At 34.2% G+C, this 25,432-nt stretch overlaps 1 protein-coding gene across 1 annotated transcript in view; it reads right to left on the bottom strand.

Moving 5' to 3' along the window:
* Nucleotides 1-25,432, bottom strand: part of NEGR1 (neuronal growth regulator 1) — a 923,741-nt gene that overhangs the window by 350,173 nt on the left and 548,136 nt on the right. The window contains exon 3 of the mRNA XM_004464253.3: nucleotides 22,847-22,972. Within this exon, the coding sequence (XP_004464310.1) occupies nucleotides 22,847-22,972 (126 nt within the window). The remainder of the gene's footprint in view (nucleotides 1-22,846; nucleotides 22,973-25,432) is intronic.

Below are 25,432 nucleotides of genomic sequence, written 5' to 3'. Positions count from 1 at the left end.
TCACCCCATTAGCAATTACTGAGCTACACGCTACCCTTGCATCATGTAATATAGGGAATCACTGAAACAAGTGGTGTCCTCTCCCTGTTGATTGGTACCAATATTCCTCCTTTGATTTTCTAGTGATTGTCTATCCTTTTTTGTATTCTGACACTGAGATGCTAATATGTCTTTACTAGATGTCGGTATCCCTTTTCTTGGGTATATTTTCAAATTTTGAATGTTTTAGAGATGAAAATGAAAGAAAATGTTAAAAAAATAATGAAAGGACAACGTATGAGAAAACTCTGATGTTGAAAGATAAACTGAATTGCATATCTTAATCTAGGCATGTTTGATGTTTGGTCTAGACATTCTGATTAAAGATGATTATGTCAGGGTCTTAACAAGCTCAACATGTGTCCTTCTTTAATTTAGTGGGGTTTGGAGAAATCATTTTCTATTCAACCCCCCTCACATCTGATTATTCCACCATCTGTAGGAAGAAATCCTAGAGAGTATAAATTTTCACAATGAAGCCAAGTAAAGGTTGAGATCCAATCCATCCCCAAACTATTTAAGTTAGAATTTTGATTCCACCTTAATCCTCTTAGATCCTAATTTTAGGCTGTACATGGAGTCAATGTACCGGAGAAGTAACATTTGAGAGATTCAACACAATTGCCAAGGTCAAGCAGTTCATCAAGCATATTCCTACAAAAAAAAAGTTTCTTTTCTGAATCATAGGCTCACATTGTATTTGAGTGTTTTTTTCTTATTTAGTGTGAGCTAACATACCTGCTACTGCTCAGATCAATAAGTATACATATAAAAGCATTTTTTTCCCCTAACTACCTGGAAACTATACCCAATAGCTTTCTTTCTTCTTCCTGATTTCACTGTGGATCCAACATACGCTTTTTAACTTTTCAGAATGTCAATGAGAGCTGTTGGCAATATGTAGTAGCTGCAGAGCAAGAGAATACCTAGGAAGAGAAAAAGGCTGATTTTTTTGAGGGCTGCAGTTCTTGTTACAGACCACAAGGAAAGGAAAAGAATGGTGATTCCTCTGAGCAGTAATCGTCCAGGTGATCGTTCCAGGTTGGTTTCTGTCAACAGCAGCAGGCACATCGGGTAATGAATCGGGCATTATATACATGCAATTTCATGGCAAAGCAATGGGACGGAGCTAAGAGACAGAACATCTTATCAAAAAGAGGGAGAGAAAAGCTTTCCTGAAAGAGCTGTGACTGAGGAAATTTGTGTTCCTCAGAAATGACAGGAAATATTCTGATGACAGCTGAAGAAAGGGAGCTTGTGAGCAGCACACAGCTTACTTCTAAGAGCTGTAGGGTTCCTTATGCACTCAAACAGAAACTCCTATATCATAGATTTAAAAACACAATAAAAGAGAAGGAAGGAGATATCATTTTTACATTCCCCTCCTTGAGTTAGGGAAGGCTATAGATGAAACACAATTGGCCTTATATTGATAATTGTTGAGGCATATGTAGGAACATTGGGTTTGTTATGTTATTTTCTCTCTATCCAAAAAATCCCTCTCTTGAACGCTACACAATATTTCATTTCTCTTTCGTTTTTCACCACAAAATTTCTTGAAAGAGACAAACTTTCTCGTTATCACCTTTATTTCATCTTTATCCCACTCCAGCTCTGGTTCCCACAGTTTCACTGAAACTTTTTCAGCAAGGTCAAAAATTATCTTCATATTTCCAAACACAATAGATATTTTGCTGTATCTATCTCACTCTACTCTGTAAATCACAATGTATTAGATCATTTTCTAATTAGTAACACATTCTTCTCTTTTAGTGTCACTCTCCTGAGAATTTGTCTTTCACAATAGCAGCTTTTTCTCAGACTTTTTGCTGCCTTATTTCCCAAATGGAGATCCTCAGATATTGGTACTGGGCCATTTTCTGTCCATTTACTCTGCCTTTTTGGTCAGACTTATAGTCATTTCTCCAAATCTCAGTTTTGTCCTAGAGATCAAGCTTCATATATACAACCATTCACTGATATTTCCACTTGGTTATCTTCTATGCCTTGCAATTTAACAAAGCCAAAACAGAAATCTTAATTTTTCTCGCCAGTATCTATCTCCTCTTGTTTACCCCATCAGTTAATTACATGCTTATTCTTCCAGTTGTTGAAGTCAGGAAACTGAAAGGCACTTTCACTTCCAAAGAGTCTCGTGTTTTACTTCCAAAATATTAATTGGGTTTGCCCACTCCTCTTCATTCACTTCCATCACCCTTGTTCATCTTCTCTCACCTTCACTCTTATAGTAGTTCCCTAAATGGTCTCCCTGTTTTTCTCCTCTAGCCTCACTGGAACTCATTCCCTGCACAGCAACACAAAATATCATGGAACAAAAATCAAATCAGGTCACTTCTCTGCTTAAAAACTTTCCATGCATCTTTTCACATTTAGGGAAAAAAATCTAAACTCCTTACCATGACCTATAACCCTACCTGACCTGACCCACAGCTAAGTTTTTCCAACCTCATCTTTTCTCTTCTGCTGTTAAAGACTCACTGACTTTAACTCTAGAATGTATTAACTTCTTCCCCATTGTCAAGAATTTGCAAATGCTTTTCCCTCCAATTAGAATCCACTGCAGTGCTTCACATAACAGCCTCCCTATCCTTTGACTTCAAGTATCAGTATAAAATATAACTTGTCAGAGAGGTCTTACTGTGGTATTCATAGTCTTAATTAATGTGAAATTGCTTCCCCCTTTATATATGTTTCTTCCAACTAGATTGTAAACTCCTTGAAGGTAGTAGCCATATTTTTCCTCTTACAACTATATGCCAATACTTACAGTGTCTGGCAAATAATGTATCTGATAGATGAATTTTGAAAAAATAATAGATGTAAAATAAATATTCATAATATAATCATTATGCAATGAGTTAGGGATATTTTTCACTTAAGTGAAACATGTATGCTAGACTAAAAGCTTTAAACCCAAAACGCGTTTTTACAGTGATAAAATTAAGAGTTGCACTTTTTTTTTAACCTATGAGAGATGTCCAAGGAAAATTTCCCTGACAATAAGAATTATTGATCATTCCAGACAGCCCAATCTAGTAGAAATATAGTTTTGAGCTGGCCAGGAAGAGTTGATAGCTTTCTCGTTTTGTTGCCTAATGATCACTTTTCAGTCACCGGCTGTCCCTTTTTACTTATGTCTGAAAATACAAAGCATGCCATCTAAGACTTTATTTGAAAAGTAGACATTCTTTTATGCCCATCACATTTTAATAAACTAAGCTGCAAGTTAACTGTATACTGTAGGTTTATATATTAAATGAATAACAATGTTTGTATGACTTCTCCCAAAATTAAATGCCTCCAAGAAACCATCAGGCTTCTACTGAGTTAAACCCAGAGCATTGGTAAGTAATTTTATCTTTACAGACATGGGTTTAAAATCCATAATTATTGCTTGCCATGTCACAAAAGGAAAAATGGGATTACATCCATGAAATACCAGGTTGTAATCAACTCCACTGAGAGTCTTGCTCTGAGAGGTCTTTCCTTCACTTTAGCTAGGTCTTTTGTCCTGTAATTGAATTGAATTTGCTCCTCGCCCAATTCCTCCAAGACAGCTTCTCATTTGAGGATGCTGAAGATGTATTACACTAATATATCGTCAGAATGACAATGCTATGATGATGCATGGGTGTAATATATCTTCAGAGTTTCAGTACCGTTCAGAAACAATACAGCTGGTATTGGATTGAATTCAAACCTAATGCAAAAAGGAACACTAAACTATACACACACACACAAACACACACAGAAAGGTAAATAAAATAAAACCTTAAAAAAAAAGATATTTTAATGAACTCCATAATCCTGTCTACTTTCAAGACTTTAGTACTGCTTATTACTAATTTGTAAAATTATGCATTTATGTTCACTATACATTTCTGGTGATTACAATAAAACAGTTTTAGTTTGACAAAAAATACAATACATCTAGATTTTCAAGTCAAATTCTCAAGGAAAGTTTACACTTTAAATTACATGCAAAAATAATTTATTTTAATTGACAGCAACTTAAGAAAACCATGGTCATTTCTAATCCTGTTTGATTTCCTTTATGTTTAATTTAGGTCTATAGAGTGTTATTGTGGTCTATAGGTCTATTGTTTTTTACAAAATTAACAAAAGTCACTTTTTTGTTACTTTCTCATAATCACCATGCATAGTTTTAAAAAAGAATGTATATTCATAATGTAAATCTGGGGAGTTTTGAGACAAACAATGATTTATTCAATAAATATTGCATTTTATCTTTTTGTCTGTGTGGCAAAATTAGTAGGCAATCATTTCATGAGACATTTCATTATGCTAGGAGGCATTTTGTGAATGTTGACCCTCTTCCCTTAGGACAGATTTCCATTTGTAGCATTAATAAGGAGGTGAAAGTGATGTCTTCTGATAGAAAATAACGCAATATAAATTTTGGCAAACTATAACAGGCTGAAATCGAGTTGGACAGTAAATTAGGATTAGGGAATTTATAGATAATAATAATAGAAATAAAAGTGACAAACAGAAAAACAAGACACTGTTTTTCATGTTCAGGTTGCAGTATCATTTACATCCTTTACCTTGGCTTTGTGTAGGATGGTGATTATACAGAAGTCTCTGAGAGGCCTGGCTCCTTTATTCTGAAGACAACCTCTTAGGAATCCATAGCTGTGTGAAAGATTTTTTTCCTTTGTTTGTTATTTTTATAGATGTTTTTTTCTTACAACAAAGAATGAAACAAGGGAATACTTTCCTTTAAAAAAAATGGATCCCACTCCCAATGCTCTGTTTCTCGTCCTCCCCATTTGTCTATCATAATTTACTGAGCTCAGAATGAATAATTCAAACTTTTATTTTAGAAGTCATACTGGTAGATACTCAAATAAATAATCCTTCCTCTTCTTTCCATAACAACTAAATACAAAATAACAAACCACTAGCTTAGAAACACAATCAGTATCATTTCATTCCCCTAATTTTATCACTGGTTACCATCTGCAGTAGTTTCCTAATGATGCTGTCCAAATGGCCACACACTGGGGTTTATTCTCCCACAGACCTAAAGGTCAGGAGCTGGAAATCAAGAGTCAGCAGGGCTGTGCTGTTTCTGAAAGCTCAATGGGAAAACCCTTCCTTGCCTCTTCCCAGTTTCTGACAGTTGCTGGCAATCCCTGGCATTCTCTGGCCTGCAGATGCATGGCTCTAGTCTCTGCCTTCATCATCTTTGGCGTGATCCTTGTATGTCTGTCTTTGACTCTGTTTTGTCATTTCATAAGGACAGCAGGCATTGGATTAGGGTCCACCATAATCCAGTATGACCTAATCTTAATTTAACCAATTATAGCTATAAAGATACTATTTCCCAAAAAGATCACATTTTGAGGTTCCAGTGAATTTTGGGGGGAAACTTTTCAACCCAGTACATCATCTTTTTATACCCATTCTGAAGCAACTTTTATGTAAAAATGAACTGTACTCCACAAAAATGAAATGTGTTGGTATTGTATGGGAAGTCTGCACATTGTGCATGAATGTTTTATCACCTCACAACTTCTCGAATGAAAATATATATATATATATTTAAATTAAAACAATCAAAAATCTAAAAAAACAAATGAGATAAAGTACATATAGCAAAATATTCTCTGTAGAATAGGTTGTGGATATATGAGTAATGTCTACACAATTTATTCTCTCCTGTGGTTTGAAAATTTTCATAATAAAATGTTGTGGGGAAAACAAAAATAAGAATTGTACATTAAATTTTAATAATAATAGCTAACAATTTGGCACCCAATTATGGCTAGGTATTTTTTTAAAATTGTTTACCCGTATATTTTGTTTATGTAATAACATGACATATTTTTATTTTCATCTCCATTTTGCAGATGAAGACACTGAGACAGAGATTTGCCCAAGTTAATGAGTGACAGAGTAGGAATTTGAACCCAGGTAGTCTAATTACTAACAATGTACTTTTAAGCACTATATTATATTGCTTTGCTTAGTAGGAGTTTAATAATTATAAAAATGTTAAAAGCTTTTTTTTTAACTTCTTTGGGGAACAAGCTACTCATATAGGGTAAAAATGTGAAAAATCATTTATCATTTTGATTTTAAGTCAGATTAAATAGGTTTATTGATCTTGTAAAGACTCTAAGGTATTCTGAAATATTCTTTGATTTAACAAATATTTATCAAGTGCCTATTTATAGCTCTACTTGCCTAAATCATGGTTCTGAAAGAGATAACCCCAAAAAGAGTAGAGATGAAAATCCTTTATCTTAGGATTTTTTAACCTATAACCCAAGATGATTAAATTTATTTTAATTTTCTATTAGTAATGATTATTCCTGAATTATGGTTAAGTTAATCAAGAAAAATATCATTTAAAACCAACTGAAGTACAATTAAAATCTGATAGTAATATATTCATTTTGAGAAAAGAAAATAGATATAGTGCTCTTTTAACTGGAGACCATAACTCCATTAATAATAATTTATTGCAGGACAACCATATACTCTTGTCTACAATTATCAAGAACATTTTGGGTCTTTATTTTTTAAAAAATTCATCATTCACATATTCTCTCTTTTTTCATATGTTTCAATAAAGACCCAAGCAGAGCAATTAAATTCCAGCAAGTCTTACTTTGTATATACAAGTAGCCTTGTTGGACATGGTCTTCCATTTACAGGAAAGTAGAAAAAAGTTGTGTTTTTACTGACTGCCAGGATTCAGACAGTGAGTAAAATCTGGTTCAAATGAACATAATATTGTTTACTTCATGAATGTGGTACATGAAGGTATAATACTTCACATGTAAAAGCGTTAACTTTACTAAGCTAACATGTTAAATTAGTGCCTAGAATATACTAAGTACTCAATAAATAATACTAAATAAAGTTACTAGCTGGGCCCATTTTATATATTCATAGTACCTCCTGGTGCCCTTTCTAGATCTCTTATAGAATTCATCTCAATATTATGATTGGAAATTTTACCTGTATAGTCTCACCTCTACATGAATTAGTATGAAATTTACAACTGAAATAGAAGCTGCATTTTCTAAGATGATAACCTTTTAAAAAGCCCTTAACTTGTTTAGACATAACCATTTATGTAATACATTTCCCTAATACATGCAACATGACATTGAAATCACTGAGGGAAAAGAAACAAGAAAAATCTATCACTAAACTATAAACAGCCCAATATTAACCACGATCTTCTCTCCAAATTTAGTCCACTAGGAAGAGACATTACCTAGGAGTGACATTTTTTATAATGCTCCAGCTTGCTCAAAAATCAAATTCCATAAGAAAAAAAAGGTCTAATTTAAAACTCTTGATGTGGACTATTTTTTATAGTGATTCATCATATCATCAAGTCCATTTGTTTAGTTTTATATATGTCTTAAAACACTGAACATTTTCTTGATTTCTAAGGCAGCTATGAAAAAAACAGAAGACTACAAATGCTGGAAAGGATGTGGAGGAATGGGAACACTCATCCACTGCTGGTGGGAATGCAGAAGGATCCAGCCATTCTGGAGGACCATTAGGCGGTTTCTCAAAAAACTAGCTATAGATTTGCCATATGACCCAGCAATTCCACTGCTGGGTATATACCCAGTAGAACTGAAAACAAGGACATAAACCGATACATGCACGCCAATGTTCATAGCAGCATTGTTCACTATTGCCAAAAGTTGGAATCAACCCAAATGCCCATCAACAGATAAATGGATCAATAAAATGTGGTATATACATACAATGGAATACTACTTGGCTTTAAGAACGAATACACTACAAACACATGTGATAACATGGATGAATCTTGAGCACCTTATGTTGAGTGAAGCAACCCAGGCATTGAAGGACAAATACTACATGACTTCAATGATATGAAATAAATAAACCAAGCTGCCCCAGAGAGCTAGAGACTGGATGATAGGCTTAAAGGAAACTGGGGGTAGAAGGATGTAAGCTGACACCTACATGGGTGAAATCTATGATAAGCTGGAAGTAAGTATTTGTACAGGGAAGGGATAAAATGGGGGCATAGGGATACCTTTGGGTGGGGCTTTGTGGGCTTGAAGGGGGCTAGGGATGGGAGGATGGGTAATATTGCCCAAGAAATTGGGGGGAGGGTAGGGGAACATATGAACATAGGAGATTGTTAGATATTTGGTTGAGAGTATAATGCTGAGAAAACTTTTTCAAAAATATAATAAGGAAGGTTACCTGTTTAAGATGCTTAAAGGGGATAATCTGATGCAGGAAAGGCTTCTAGGGAGTGTGTGAGTGCTCATTTTGCCATAGTGAGTTATATCATTGGATAGAGACCCATATAATGAGACTGAAGGTATACCCACATTCTGGGAAGGAGTGATGTTCTCAAATAGAGGGAATTGTATCTCTTGAGAGAAATGTTGGCTCCCAATGCGTTAGGGCAGTTGAGCATGTCAAGCCCTCAACATTGTTGCAAGGATCTCTGAATATGGCCCTTCAAACAATGAAGATTGACTGTCACTGTGGGCCCTGAGGGGAGGGGGAAAGAGGTATCGAATAGATGGAATCAATGTAACTGTGTGGGCAATAGAAGTGTTCCACAAGATTATGCAAGGATGGATATAAGACATGTTAAATTACACCAAAAATGTATAGGGGCTGATAGGGTAAAATGTAAATCATAATGTAAAACATAAGATAACTAAAACTTTTAAAAATTGTATAGGCTAAAATATAAACCACAATGTAAACCCAAATGTTACCTTGTTTGAAAGCTATTGTCTCAATATCTGTACATCAGTTTCAGTAAATATAGTATGAATATGTAAAAAGAGTATTGCTGTGGAAGGGAAAAGGGTTTTATGTTGGATATGTGGGAACACTGTATATTGTATATAGGAATAACTGTGATCTAAAACTTTTCTGAAGACAAGCTTAATAATTAGGAAAAAAAAAAAAGAAAAAGGATGTAGACACTGAGGAAAAGATGGAAGAAGTTGCCTTGCAAATTTGCATACAGGGCAACACTTATTGCAGTGATGGAAGGAAAAAAATCAACAACAAAACTTTTGTATCTTTTAATTTTTTGATACTCAAACTTATTTTTACTTTAATTTTTCTAAATTAGTATGTATTCTATATCTAACCTTTAAACTCATCACTATATTCCATTTTACTATTAATGGATCCTGGCAATATATGGGGCTTCATTTTTGAAGAAGTTTTGGATCACAGAGCGGTTCAACAATGGCAGGGGAGGAATACTGGTGTGGGATGTTATTGACAGGGGACACATGGTTGGCAGGGAGTTCTCCAGGGCACATATCCAGGGTACATACAAATGTTTGGATATTTTCATAGTGGTTACAATTAAAAACAACAACTGAGGGAGTGCTGAGTTCCTAGCCAGGGGAGCTCTACTGCATTCCCTAAAGGAACAGCAACAATTCCCCAAGTGCAATGGCAAAGACCAAAAAAAAAGGAAGGTCCAATAATGAGCCCTTGATACTAATAACTATGCTTGTGAGCCTGTGCACCTGAAATAAGAACAAGGTGTAGAGCTGCAGGGTGCCTAACAGTTACCTCCTGAGAGCCTCCATGTTGCTCAAATGTGCCCAGTCTCAAAGCCAAACTCAGCATGTAAATGTGTTACCTTCCCTCCAGCATGGGACATGACTCCTGGGGATGAGCCTCCCTGGCACCAAGGGATTACTACCAAGTACCAGCTGATGATGTAACTAAAAAATGACCTTGAATGAAAGGGTCAACTCAGACCAGCAGAATATCTCAGTGTACATATAACACCAGGAGTTAAAAATGCTTTTTGACCTGAATAAAAGGGAGAAATGGAAAGGACAAATGAGTTTATATGGATATGAGTCTCCAAAAAGAGCCAGGAAGTTATCAGAGGGGTCGCCCTTATGCACACCTCTGCAGAGTCCCAGAAACAGATAAAGTAGATACAACCTCAGGTATTGGTTCTTCTGAGGGCTACTGAGACCCACGGGTTCTATGGTCATGGTAGATGGACTTCAGTGCCATGTCAGTTGGCCCTACTTTGGAGTTTGTATTTCTGTGTGGTGGAGGTGGACTCAGATGTGATCTTTGTTCACAAGCCTCTCCTCTTATTACCAGATCTGTAGTTGGCGCTGGGGTTTAGTGTATACCCAGGGGACCTGAATCTCTAGACTGACTATGTGATAGCCAGGCCCTGAGCCTCAACAGACTTGCAACTCATACACTCGAGTTTATTGGATTTATCCCACTCAGCTAACATAGAAGTGAAGAAGGTCAACCACCACACCAGGGAGCCAAGAGCACCTACAAACTGAAAGCAGAATTGCATCCAGTATCCATGTGGAATCTAAGGCCCCTCTTGATATAGATGTGGAGTGGACACATCCATTCCAGGGTCCACAGGATGGAGGAATATAGTATGGAATAGAGTGGACTTACTGATATTCTATTCATGAACTATTGTGATTAGTAATCAAAGAAAATGTAGCATCAGTGTGGAGAAAGTAGCCATGGTGGCTGCTGGGGGTAGGGAGTGGGAGGAAGAGATGTGATATGGGGGCGTTTTCGGAACTTGGAATTGTCCTGGGTGGTGCTGCGGGGACAGTTACTGGACACTGTATGTCCTCCCATGGCCCACTGGGTGGACTGTGGGAGAGTGTGGGCTATGGTGTGGACCATTGACCATGAGGTGCAGTGGTGCTCAGAGATGTATTCACCAAGTACAATGAATGTCTCGTGATGATGGAGGGGATTGCTTTAATGGGGGGGAGGAGTGGAGCGAGGGGGGTGAAGGTATATGGGGACCTCATTTTTTTTATGTAACATTAAAAAAATAGACAAAAAAAGCTTTTTAAAAATTAATAAAGTTGTTAAAAATAAATTCAAATAGCAGGCATTAGCAGTTCTGAAGGCAAACAATTTAGCATAGCCCACCACTAACTAGATAGAACTAGAGAGGATTTTAGAAACAAATGTAATTTAAAATTATAAAGAAAACTCTCTGAACAAAGAGGCAATTTTAACTGTGTATATAAATTATTGGTGTGCAATCTTATGGTAAAAATTTAACTTGCCATCATTATGCAGATTCATTCATTATATAATTACCCATTATGTAAAGTCATTATGGAAATTCACAAAAGCTCCACATACAGTGCAACTCTACAATGGAATGAAAACCATGGCTTGCAATCTGAAGACCTAGTATTGTTCAAATGTCATCAGCATAAATTGCAGGTTTTACTGATTTTTTAAAATCCTAATATCAAAGAGCACTGTGCAGTGTCAGGATTGCAAACCTGAAACGAGAATCTTAAAAAATTACAGTGTTTGGGTTATATGCTGCCAGTTTGGAAGGAGCACACAGCCTCTTCATCATATCATACTTGGTGTTGGCCCAGCACTCAGCATTCCAAAGAAGACTTACACAAAAAGGTAATGACAATGGAATCAAGAGCACAAAGAGAAAGTAATACTTTCTAGTTTGTACCTGTGACGACTTGAGTTACTTTCAAAATTATTTTAAACTTTAGATTCTAGCAGTATACATGGCTTTCAGTGAATACATCTCATTTTTGTAGACTATTTTTACTGATAATTAAGAATTAGCATTTTGTGTCTTAAGATTGTTTAAACTTAATTATCTTCAAAAGTAAAGGGAAGTTTTAACATGCTAAACCTGTGTTTCTAGCAGCAGGGAAACAAAATCTAAAACCCACATGTTTTTAAAAAACATCCAATGCAAGGGTTAGCAATCTCTTCCTTAAATGATTCGACACTAAATATTTAGGCCATATGGCTTATGTTTCACCTACTTAGTTCTGCCGTTGTAGTGCAAAAGCAGTCAGAGACAATACGTAAATGAATGAGTGTGCCTATGTTCCCCAAAACCTTATTTACTAAGTTTTATAGGCAATAGGTTAGTTTGTTCCATAGGCCATGTTCTAGTGAATGACTTTGTTTATCCCACTCTTTCTGAAACTGCCCTCTTTTAACAATCTTAAAGACCTTATAAGTGTTTAAAATACTCTGATTTGGAAAAATTTGCTTTATTCCTGATTAAAGAGTTTTAGTTATATAGCTCACAACAAAGGTAAACTCACAGAAATATTTGTGGAAAGCATGAAAAATGCTGCTTTTTATTTTTCAAAGCTTCTGCACTTTAATCCTCATGATTTCTAAATATTGTCTTATGGCTATTTTAAAGCTGTTGGAATGCTAGTCAATGATTAACGTGTTTTCGACATGTTACTATTAAGAGAAAAATAATGAACTTTTTAGAATAAAAGGTAAAAACATACAAATAGAAAACATAAATAAAGGAAAAACAATGTCATAAAAATGGTATAGAAGATTCTCTAAAATGTATATTAAATTTTTATATATGAATCTTCCACTCCTGGAAAAATGGAGTATAGATATTTTTCCCTAAGTCTCCTGCCAAATCACCTAAAAACATTGGCCATTATTAAAACATTAGGTCAGCATTATTCTGATACAGAAACCTGATAAAGACATCACAAAAAGAGAAAATTACATGCCAATTTCCCTCATGAATTTAGATGCAAAAATCCTTAATAAAAATACTAGCAAAACAAATCCAAAGGCATATTTAAAAGATTATACACCATGACCAAGTGGGATTCATCCCAGGAATGAAAGGGTGGTTCAACATATGACAATCAATCAATGTAATATACAACATAAATATAACGAAGGGGAAAAAAAGGATGCTTATCTCAATAGATGCAGAAAAGGCATTTGACAAAACTCAGCACCCTTTCTTGGTAAAACAAAACAAAACAAAACAAAAAAATATATATATATATGCGCAAAGAAGGAAGTTCTCAATGTGATAAAGGCCATTTATGAAAAACTCACAACTAACATACAGTGAAAGGCTTAAAACTTTCCCCTAAGATCAGGAACAATACAAAGAAGCCCACTTTCACATCCACTATTCAATATTGTACTAACATTTCTTACCAGAGCAATTTGGCAAGAAAATGAAATAAAAGGTATCCAAATTGGAAAAGAAGAAGCAAAATTATCTCTATTTGCATATGACATTATCTCATATATAGAAAATCCAAAGGTTCTACTAGAAAACAATTAGACTAGTAAAGGAATTCAGGCAAATGGCAGGGTACAAGGTCAACAAGGAAAACTCAATAAATAGTGTTCTTATATAACAGTAACAATCAGTCGAAGAAATTTAAAAAATTCCATTTACAGTAGCATCAAAAAGAATAAATTATCTAGGAATAAATTTCACTAAGGATACTAAAGATTTGTGTACTGAAAACTGCGAGAAAAAAACAACAGTGAAAGAAATTAAAGAAGTTCTAAAATAAATGCCAAGACATTCCATGTTCATGGATTGGAGAAGTTAATATTGATAATATGTCAATATCACATGCAATCTTTATTAAAAATAACACTAGCTTTTTGGGGGAAAAAATTGAAAAACTGATCCTCAATTTATGTGGAACATCAAGGGCCCCTGAATATCAAAACTATCTTGAAAAAAGAACAAAGTTAGGCAAATCAAACCTCCAAATTTCAAATTTTGTATTACAAAGTGACAATAATCAGAACAGTGTAGTATTGGCAAAAAAATACAATGGAACAGAATTGAAAGTCATCTATGGCCAATTGATTTTTGACAAAGGTGCTAAGTACATGATATAAGAACAGAATAGTCTCTTCAACAAATGGTATTGGAAAAACAGATATCTATATGCAGAGGAATGAAGTTAGACTTCAACCTTACCAAAAATCAACTCAAAACTGATATAAGAGCTAAAATTATAAAGCTCTTAGGAGATAGCATAGGGGCAAATCTTTATGACCTCGTATAGCAGTTTGATACTGTTTAAGAATTCCAGAATTAGATATTGAATTATGTTTGTAAACTAGTCTGTTCCTCTGGGCATATTAGATTGTATTAGATTCAGAGGTTTCACTTTTACTTGATTAAATTAAGATTGGGGTTTTGATTTGGCCGCATCAGTAGGACGTTGAGTCTCTGCCTCTTGGTGGACAGGGCTCACGGCAGAGGAGAGTTTGAATTTTGATGCTGGAGCCCCAGGAAGTAAACACATAGAGAAGAAAAACACAGAGGAAGAGAGCCAGCACATTAGACATGGCAGAAGCCCCAGGAAGAGAGAGAAGTCTGATAGTCTATAGCTGACCTTGTGAAGAGAACAGAGCAGCTGAGCCTGGAAAGAAATGGGGAGAGAAATGAGCCTTATACCAACCTACAGCTGAGACTGGAAAAGGTGTGCCCACGAAGTCTTAAGAGGGAGAAGGAAGGCTGAATCCTTGCAGGTGTCAGTAGCCATCTTGCTCCAACACATGGCAACAGATATTGGTGAGGCAAGTATTGATAACTTACGCTTTACAGTCTGGTAACTGGAAGCTTCTAACCTAACTAAATACCCTTTATAAAAGCCAACAGATTTCTGATAATTTGCATCAGCACACCTTTGGCTGACTAATACACCAGGTTTGGCAAAATAAATAATTAATCATTTTGATTTTTATCAAAATTCAAACCATTTATCCATTGAGGGAAATTAACAGGAAACTTAAAAGTCAACCTAAAGAGAGGGAAAACAGTTTCAAACCATATATTGGATAAACGTTTAATATCCTAAACATACAAAGAAATTTCACAATGCAACAACAAATAGATAAACAATCCTATTAAAGAATGGACCTGAATAGACATTTCTCCAAAGAAGATATACAAATGGTAAATAGATACATGAAAATACTCTGAATATTACTAGTCATTGGGGGAATTGTGTATGAAAACTACAGTGAGAAGCCACTTCAAACCCAAAATGATGGCTATTGTTTTTTTTAAAAAAGGAAAATAGCAAGTTTTGGAGAGAATGCAGATAAATTAGAAATCTAATGTATTGTTGGTGGGAATGTAAAATGGTATAGCCCCTGTAGAAAGCAAAATGGCAGTTATTCAAAAAATTAAATATAGAATTACCATTTCACCTAGGAGTCCCATTTCTAGATATTTATCCAAAGAAAGTGAAAACAGGGTTGCAAACAAATACTGTACACTAATGTTTATAGTAGCATTATTCACAATAGCAAAAAGCTGGAAACCACCCAAGTTTCCATTATAAATGAATAGAAAAACAAAATCTGGTTCAAATACACAATACAATATTGCTTGGTCATAAGAAGAAATGAAATTATAAGGTACACCGCAACATGGAAGATCACTGAAAAAATTTTGCTCAGTAAAAGAGCAAGACACATAAAGACAAAAAATTGTATGATATACTTGTAAGAGATGACTAGAAATAGCAAATTCACAGAGAGAGAAAGCAGATTAGAGGTTGCTGGAGGGAGGTGGTGGTAGTTGAGGGAAGGAAGAAGACTGTTTTTTTTTAAATAAAAATAAATGAAATAAGAGATGATCAGCTAGGGACATTGGAACCTGAGGAACAACATGGTAGTGAGTAATCTTTATTTTCTCATTTGCTTGTCTTCTATTTTTGCTGAATATATCCCAGACTGAGTCCTGGAGAGGCTGGAACCCACAAATGCCTATAGGTACAGGCAAAATAAAGGCTTCCTTAAATGTCTGCTTTCTCTAGCCAACACGAGTAAAAGAACCAGCAAGACAGAAAATTTTTAGAAAATAATCACTTCTACTCCAGCAAACAGCATTCCCATCCCTTCAAGCAAAGTCCATATGGGAAACAGACCTGAACTTTGCCAGGCATCCCTGTGAGGCATCCCAAAACACCTATTCCTGCTGGGTTGTTTCAAGAAAGGCTAAGTAGGAAGGGGGAATTTCATTCCCTCTGGTAGTAATGAACTCCTTCCTTCCAAGGTGTTAACCTTTATTATGTTAACTGGGTGTAGTCATATTGAATCCATAAGGAAAACAAAGGGCTGATTCATATTGAAGGATGTGTGCATTTATGTTAGATGCACAGCAGTATGGGAAAATATCAAAAAGAAATGCTTGTGCCACTAACATATTGGGTCTTTTCAAATTTTAATTTCTTGTTTTAAGAAGTCATGTTGGAAGAAAAAGAAGTGAAACATACTGATTCAGCAATACTGATGGAGTCTATTCTGTCTCAGGCCCTGTTGTAAGGCACATGGTACAAAGAGGAACAGATATTGTCTCTGGACACAAGGGTCCTCGTCCCATGAGACCATAGACAAAAACAAATACTACAATTCAAAGGGTTAGTTCCACACAAGCAGTTGCAAAAGATACCATGTATTTGAGGAGAAAGAAGTGTCCAATTCTTCCTGGGACATTTAAATATGAATTAACGAAAATCTGAGGATAAATAAGAATTTTTAAATTTGATTTGAGTAAAGGACAAAGGACTTTTCTTATAAAGGAAATAACATGTAAAAATAGAGAATTCAGGTTTCCACCTTGGATAACTGAATGCATAATTATGCCTCCACATCTAAGTTATTCGGTTCCCATTTACTTTTTAATCCTCTACAATATTGATTCTACTCCATCATGTCTGTGGATGGCCACAATGACAACCAAAGTATATAATCTAAAGGAAATTGTTTTGGTCTCATCTTCTTTGATCTTATTCACATTGTTCACTACTCACTGCTCTTGGAAATAATTTATTCTTTTGTTTTGCTGAAATCCTGGCTTTATGTTTCTATTCCCATATCTGTGACCACTTGTTTATAGTTTCCTTTATAACTGCTCAATAAATGTTTACTGAACAAAAGTAAACAGTGTCAAGGGATTTATTTAGGCTGAAAGAAATTTGAGCCTGTTTAAATGTGAAGAAGATGGAGTCTATAGAAAGGAAGAGGTTAAGGATGCTGAGAGGAAGAAGATAATTAATAGAATAAAGACTTGACAAATGGGAAGGAAGGAAATCCAGAACATAAGAGGAGAAATATGACTTAAATTGAATAGTGCCTTTTTTGAACTAGGCAATACCCTTAACTTCTGTGGATAATTATGATGAGGATATCCTGTAAAAGGTATCAGAAATATAGAAATTAGACAATTTGAGAAGTATATCCCAATGTGTACTGCTTATATTTTTAACTTCAGAACCAAAAGAACATGTTTGTTGGGTATTAAGCTTCATCAGGCTAGAGTGTAACATCTCTGGAGGTTCCAGACACCAGAGTATAAGAATTCACTAGGAAATAGAGACAAAGACAAAGAGCAATGCATAATAAATGAAATTTGAAATGCTTCCAAAGTTGTTTCTAAACTCTTATATCAAGATTTTTCTTTTAAAATTTTCTTTGCTTTTTAATATTTATTAATATAATTATGTTATTAAGAATTGGATTTTGCTTTTATATTCATAATCTGATGGCTTATATAAGCTTCTTAATGTTCTCTACAAGCTTGAAGTGATCTTTTTCTTCATGATAATCTCATTTGAGAGCAGCTATATGAATTGCATTCAGGAGTCCAAATAGAACCTTAGTTTCAGGAATGGGGTTGGAAATTCCATGTGGTCAAAAATTCAAACATATTTCAGAGGTATATTAATAGCTAAGGTTATGAAATAATTACTATAATTTATGAACTCTGTTCTATGTTTTATACTCTTTCATTTAATCCTCATAGCAATTGTATGAGTTGATTATAATTATTATTCTTACTTTGTCATTGAAGTTTAAAGAAGTTAAGAATTTCGTCTAAGACCTTATAGTTGGTAAGAGGAAGAGCTGAGTATCAATGACATCAAATTCTGACATCAAAGTTCATGATCCTTATCACTGTTCCATACGGGCACCATCTAGCATCTGAAATTACTGTAGGAATGAAAGGGAAATATTGACATCATATTAGGAATTTTGAGAAAATCTTGAAATTTTCAAAGTCAATAAGGAGCCAGCCTAGTTGAAATGGCAGATCTACTGTAAATAAAGATCTATAAACCTATCTACACCTCTAATGATCGGATAATTGTCTCCTTATAATTTCTTTTCTATAAATAAAAATAAGTAAATAAATAAATAAATAAATAAATTTGCTATTGATGCTGCTAATTCTACAAACACTCTGTGGATACATATTAGAATTCAGGCCTTGTCCTAGGCTTATTGTTAGATGAAGATAAACAAAATTTGGTTTACCCTAGGTCAAAAGTTGTTTAAGGTTTTGCAGTTAGTAGAATATCATAGGATGAAGCCCAAATCCCTGAATCTTTTGATAATTTTTCTCTAAGGAACTTCTACAATTATATATTTTAAGCAAACATATAACTGTTCTAACCCTAAATGTATGGTATTCAATCATTTCAAGTTAAGTGAAATTATTTATTCCAGAGCTGGGGCAGGAAAGGCACAAGATAAGCCTAGGACATTGTGTCATGACAGAAAGTTTAGAGTGATAAAAAAAAAAAAACGATGGGGCATCTTACAAGGACAAGGGAGCCAGAATGAAACGGTCCCCCACTTTCAAAATTGAGACAATTTTCATATCAAAATAAAATTATAAGCAATTTTTAATAACTGAAAATCCATGAGTCTGTGCCATAATAAATAGATATAAACAAACTAGTTTTAAGTATTATAGCAGGGAGAGCTCTTGTTTACAGTAGAATGTTACTATTTACAGTAGATGTGCTCACTGGCAAAGGTGGAGAATTGCAAAAGCTAAAAAAAATATTATTTTGTTATCAGAGTAAAGATTAGTTCACAAAGAAATGCTGATAAAAGCTAAATCGAAGGGAAAGGTTGACAAGTTGCAGATATTTCCATGCCATGTTCTAAAAATTTCTCTCCACAGAATGCTTCTTGGTAGCATGGGGGAGAAGTAGCTACAAAATGGAGAAATCAGAAAACACTTTGATCAGATAATTGCAATTAACTTTGCAAACGAGAGACAGATGGAGATCCTGTGTCTTTGCTTATAATCCTGGGAAGGACACAACATTACTTATTTAATTCCACAGGCATAACTAGATTCTAATCATGAGGAATCAACAGATAAATCCAAAATTAAAACATTCTGTTAGAGCAAAGGGATATGTATTCTCCAAAACTTTCATTTTGTCATTAATGAGTGACAAAGAAGCACTAAGGATAAGAACTGTTACAGATTAAAGGAGACTAAAGTGACATGACAACTTAATGCAATGCATGGTCTTAGATTGGATGCTGCACTGGAGGGAAAAGAACACTTTAATGGCCAAAAGACACTGTTAGGTCAACTGACAAAATTAGAATATAGATCGTTAGTTGGATAAAAGTATGGCACCGATGTAAATTTGCTGAAGTTGAAAACTGTACCATGATTATGTAAGAGAATGGCCTTATTCCTCAAAAATATAAATATCTAGTGGTAAAAGTTTATGATGTATGCAACTTGTTCTCAAAGGATGAAATAAAAACAAATATATACACACACATATACATATATGTATATATGTACATGCATATGCAAATATGCATATGTGTAAGTGCATATCTCTCTATATACATACGTACATATTTCTATTTGCATACACATACGGAGCACATGATGGAAGAAACAGGACAAATGATTATGAGTGAAAATAAATCATATAGCGTGTTCTTTGTATAATTTCTGCAACTTTTTTTTTTTTTTTGGAGGTAAACAAGTTATTTTTTAACACTAGTTCTTCACATTGTCTCTGCAATTAAACCATTCCCAACTTTTTAAAGAAATTTGTAATTATTTCCCAAGTATGTAATTAAAAATATAGGGAAAAAAAACCATTCCTATCCGTGTACACTAAAGAAGCTCATATATTCAGAAACTTCTCAGGAAAGATGCTTTTGGTAAAACTCCGCAGAGTTGTTTGAACTACAAATTGGACTGGCAACTCCAATCATGATGTTTGCATAGTGGTTGAACCCGTAAATTTTCTGTAGATTGGTGAGAATATCTGTGGAGCTGTGTGAACAGCCCTTTTGACTATTTTTAAAAATTAGGACCAACCATGGAATTATCAAGTTACTGGTAAAAAATTCTAAACAAACCACACATGTACAAAAACTAGCCATTGCTCCTACTATTGACATATATCTATATCTGTTTTATTTTCTCTCTTTTTGTAATGTTACAGTAAAAAAATATGAGGTCCCCACATACCCCTCACCCCCCTCACCCCAACTCCTCCCACATCAACAACCTCTTTCATCATCGTGGGACATTCCTTGCATTTGGTGAATACATTTTGGAGCACTGTTGCAGCACATGGATAACGGTTTATATTGTAGTTCACATTCTTCCCCAGTCCACCCAGTGGGCCATGGAAGAACATACAATGTCCAGCATCTGTCCCTGCAGTACCACCCAGGACAACTCCAAGTCCTGAAAATGCTCCCACATCATATCTCTTCTTCCTTTGCCCTACCCTCAGCAGCTACCGTGGCCATTTTCTCCACATCAGTGCTACAATTCCTTCCATTACTAACCACAATATTCCATAGTAGAATATCAGTAAGTCTACTCAATCTGTTTTTAACACTAAAAATCATTCACATGTTGACTGCTGGTTTGAGTCACACTATCTTTTATGAGATAGCAAAAGAGACCATGAGAACTGGTAGTAATGATGTGCTATGATGTGATGTTTGATAGATAAAATATAGTGATGTTTTTAGGAAAATATATAGATAGAGTAACTAAATTCACAATGATATTTTCAAATACAGATGTATAAAATGGAGAAAAAGCTAATAGAATTATAACACAAGTCACATAAAGCTGAAATTCCATAGTGCCACACATTTGAATAAAAATCATTAATGACTTAAAATTTGAAATTATTGGAACCATTTATAAAAATATCAGCCAAGTCTAGCTATTAATTTGGATAATAGTTAATACTTATGTTAATTTTAGTCATTTTCTCTGTATGGCAGGATCAGAAAAACAAATCTATGCATGGTTTAACTTATAAACCCAATCTGTCTTCTTTCAGCTTCATGATGTTATCCATTATCATTATTCTAATAATTTCACTAACCAACATTCATGCTATTTAATTAAACTAAAATGTATCTAAGCACTTAAAAAGAATATGCATAATAACAAGCCCTGCAAAGCTGGAGAATTAAGCCCAAAATATTAATCTTAAATTATGTGAGGATGGAGATTGTGTTTCATTGTACAAAAATTAGATTGCCATATCAGATTTAAATCCCTGGAAAGATGATTAAGAATTAGCTGTATATTTGCATATCACCGTATACTTTTTAAAGCAAATTTATACCTTTTACTTTATTTGAGTCTCACAATAGTCAACGGTTATTATTATTCTTTTTGAGGAAAGTAGGCAATAGGCTGAGAGTAACTGAGGCTATGAGATTTGCACAAGTTTTGACAGAATTGATTAATAGGAAATCAGGACAAGAGCACGTATGTTCTAACTGCTAGTTCTGAGTTTGTTTCATGCATTCCCCATGGAAAGTCCTCCCAAGAATTCAGTGTTCACATACCAGTTTCCTGATACTCTAGCAGCTCTAGAAATTAAAGTGCTGACACTCAGGCTTTAATAATATTATAGGGACCAGAATGCAATATTATGTAAGTATGTACCACTCTTACATTGATTTTTTTCTTACATTACTAGTAATACTAAGCATATGATGTGGGCAAGTCTCATTAGACCTACTGCATAAATGAGGAAACTGAAAGACACTTAATGACAAATTATATTGAAGAAACATTAGCGGATAGAAGAATTGCGTTCCAATTGTACACTTCCTACGCCTACATAAAACATGACTTTCTGATTTATTTAAAAGCAATTTCATCACGTTAGCATTGCTGATGCTATTTTTACCAAAAATATAAAAATGTAAAATAAAATTTCATTTTCCAGAAATGAGCTGAGGGTTTTTATTCATTAAAAGTACCTTCTTATTACCAGTGTATGTTCTGTACTATATGTTTAAAAGATTTAAATTTTATACAACTTGTTAATTCTGTTTGAGTTGGGGATGTATAAACACATGGTGAAAATACACATGTTTTGATGATGATTATTCCCAATTTCTGAAAGTTAACTTGATCTCTTTGGAAAATTGTGCACCGTAGCAGAAGCTCTTGAAATCTGTAAATATGGTTTAGCCCTTAATTTTACCTAGCCATGTGATTATGTACATGTTACTTAAACTCTTGGGCTTTTAGTTCCTTTATCAGTTAAAATTTAGTTCTAACCAAAATCTTTGATTCCAAACTAGAAATTAGAATAAGCAACCTCATAATTGGTATATTTCATTCTCACCTGGTTAGTTTAGTGGGTCATGCTGGCCTAGTAACATGTAAGTATTGATTGAATAAATCCCTGTTACATACATAATAAAGATCTTTCTGTAGTGATACTTCCACGTGAGCCTTTTGTCTGTTGATTTGTGACTGATCCAGTACAATAAAGTAAAAATAACCTTGACTAGGAATCAAGAGACATAGATTTTATTCTAGAACTTGTTCATTTAAATTTTGTGAACTACATCTTTCAGCAAAAAGTGTAAGTGTAAAAATACTTATCCTTCACTATCAAAAGGTACAAAAAATAAAATAAGTCTGTTCTTTGTTTATATAATGTTCTATGCTCAGGAAAAGTGATATTCTCTTTACTCTCCATTAAATACTTTTCTCTGATTAAATAATAACAGGAAACCTTATGACATATTAAGAATTACAGAGAAAAAATTTAGAAAACTGTCTAAAATTCTGAATAAGGGATAGTACATAGGAATAATGAATGGTACAAACCACACTGATGTAATCCTACTTTACCTGAAGGGGAGATGTGCCGCCAAGAAATGGAAGGCTCTGGCTTCCCTGTGGCAAGACATGTAAGGGTAACATTGGTTCCTTCATTGATGGTCATATCACTCGAGATGTCATATATCTTCGGAGGAACTGAAATAGCAAAACATACAGTGATTAGAAAAATATATAAGATTCTGTTGAACTACATATAATTAATTCCACAACGATGCAATAAAACTGAGGCAAAATATATTTAGTGCTTATGCTTGTCACCTAAAACATGGATTCTCTAGATCAGGGGTTCATAACCACGGGCATGTGAGCTTGAATTGAAATTTTTAAAAAACCAACATTATTCTTGTGGGGACATGATGATGCAGGTGTGATATATTTATTAAATAATACACAGTATAGTGTGAACTTAGTAAGGGGTCTGTGGTTTTCATGTGACTGGCAAAAGGATCTGTGGAACAAAACAAGTTAAGAACCCCTGTTCTAGATCTTCAAAACTCACTCAAAGATTTTTGTTTGCTTTATTTTCCCTAATTTTTAGATATTAAATACTTCATATACATGGGATATTTAACAAAAATGAAAGTTCTGACATTGCTTAGCTTGAATATCTATTATGAATAACTTGTATTGAGCATAATATAATATGACCAATCTGACTTCCATTCATGTGTCTTAACTGTATTGATGATTTTATTGTTGAAATGGTTAAATAAAATTTCTGGAAGAAATTTAAAGTATCAGAGCACTCATTGCTACTTACTGATTCAAGAGCTCAACCAGGTAGACATATAGTGAATTGGGAGGTAAGCTTAAGGGTCCTGGAAGCATTTTTGGTCTCAATTTCCTATCTGTAAAATAGCAGGTGGACTTCTTAACATTTACGTTCTAAGAGACATAAAGTCTAAGAAAAGTGAAACGAATGCCTACGAGAGTTTTCTGCGTGAAACAAATCACTTCTGGACTTCTCAAGTCTTTTGTTATGCCTTTTGCACCGTAAATTTCCAAGGGGAAATGGGAGGGTCAACATTAAGTGGTGTTTTCTCTGATATGGTAGATTATGGAAGCTTTTACCCCAGAGAGCTTTATGAAACTTAGTGATCATGGAATATACTTTGGGAAATGTTAGATAGGAAAATCCCTAACTTCTAGGATTAAAATTTCCTTATTCTATTAAAAATCTAATGTTCTCATTTAGTCCTTGAATGGCAAGGGTATGAATCCTGGGTCCCCTACTTAGCAGTTGTGTTATCCAGGGGGAATAACTGAAAGCTGGAATAATAATAATACAAGGCACTTATAACTGTTGGAAGATTTAAATAAATCAACACATGTGAAGAACTTAGAAAGGTGTCTGTCATATTGAAAGTACACATCAGTATTAGCAATTATCATTAGATGCCTTAAAACACTTGTATGATCATGGAATTTAGTTGCAGTACCACCCTTTCCCCTGGCCTTAAAGTTACTTTCAAAATTTTGGCACTTTGCTAGTGTATATGGCTCGCATACACCGTTAAGTTTTGGTTTACTTTAACTTGAAGTTCCAGTTCTAATCTAATATTAATAAAACGGCTATCAGATTCCTTGGTAATAATTAGAATATTGTTTTCTCTTGAATCCTTTTAATTGTTCTGTTCTTATGTTTTCTTTTATAAGCAATAAGGTTTCCACAGTTATTTTTAAAAGCTAGAAACTGAAGACAGTCACATAAGGATAAATTAAATTACACATACTATGAATATCATCCTTATTATCTGGGGAACCAAAATTCTGCTACTAGAAAATCTAGGATGATTTGATTACAAATATAAAGAATTCTATTATATGTAACTGTTGATGTGATTGAGGACAAGGCCTATTCTTAAGTGACATATACTATTGCAACTGTTTTTAAATGCTACAGTTTAACTGGCATTTAAAATATATTACCATTAGACTCTTGAGTGATCTCTCCAAAGACAAATAATAAAAAAAATAAAAACCATTGCAAACAGAAGATGCCTTTCAACTTAACTGAAATGGAACAGAAAAAAATACTTTGAAATACCAAAGAAGGAAAGTAGAGAAATATGTATATGATTATTGGTAATTGGAGAATTATTTGAAAATAAGCTTACAACACTAAACCATTTTGGGCATAGGTATAGGTTTGATACAATTATCTTATAAATGCAAGTGGAGATTTTACATATATATTATGTATTTTATATATTTTATATATGTAAAAAAAAAGTTGTATGGTGGTTTTATCCTTTATATAGAAGAGAGTACATGGAGATCTTAGTCTATTCTCATTTACCTGATTAGTCTAGTTACATATTTCAAATGTAGAACCAATTCAACTCTGGACAGAGGTATGCATATTTAAGAGAAATGAAGGGGTGCCGTAAGACAATGCATTCTTTCCTTTACATTACATTATTTTGTCAGTCCTGATCTTAAAACCATATAACTGTATCTTTATTCATCTACCTATATTTTAAGTTTTAAACATGAATGATAAAGTTAAGCACTAGTGCTTGGCAACACTGAGAAACAACCAAGTATATTAGCAATAAACTTTGATTTGACATTTATATGTGAAGTAATGTGATG

This window comes from Dasypus novemcinctus, chromosome 9, assembly GCF_030445035.2.
Source record: "Dasypus novemcinctus isolate mDasNov1 chromosome 9, mDasNov1.1.hap2, whole genome shotgun sequence".
Lineage (NCBI taxonomy): Eukaryota > Metazoa > Chordata > Mammalia > Cingulata > Dasypodidae > Dasypus > Dasypus novemcinctus.
The sequence above is the reverse complement of the archived record's forward strand: the minus strand, read 5'-3'. Positions and strand labels throughout refer to the sequence as shown.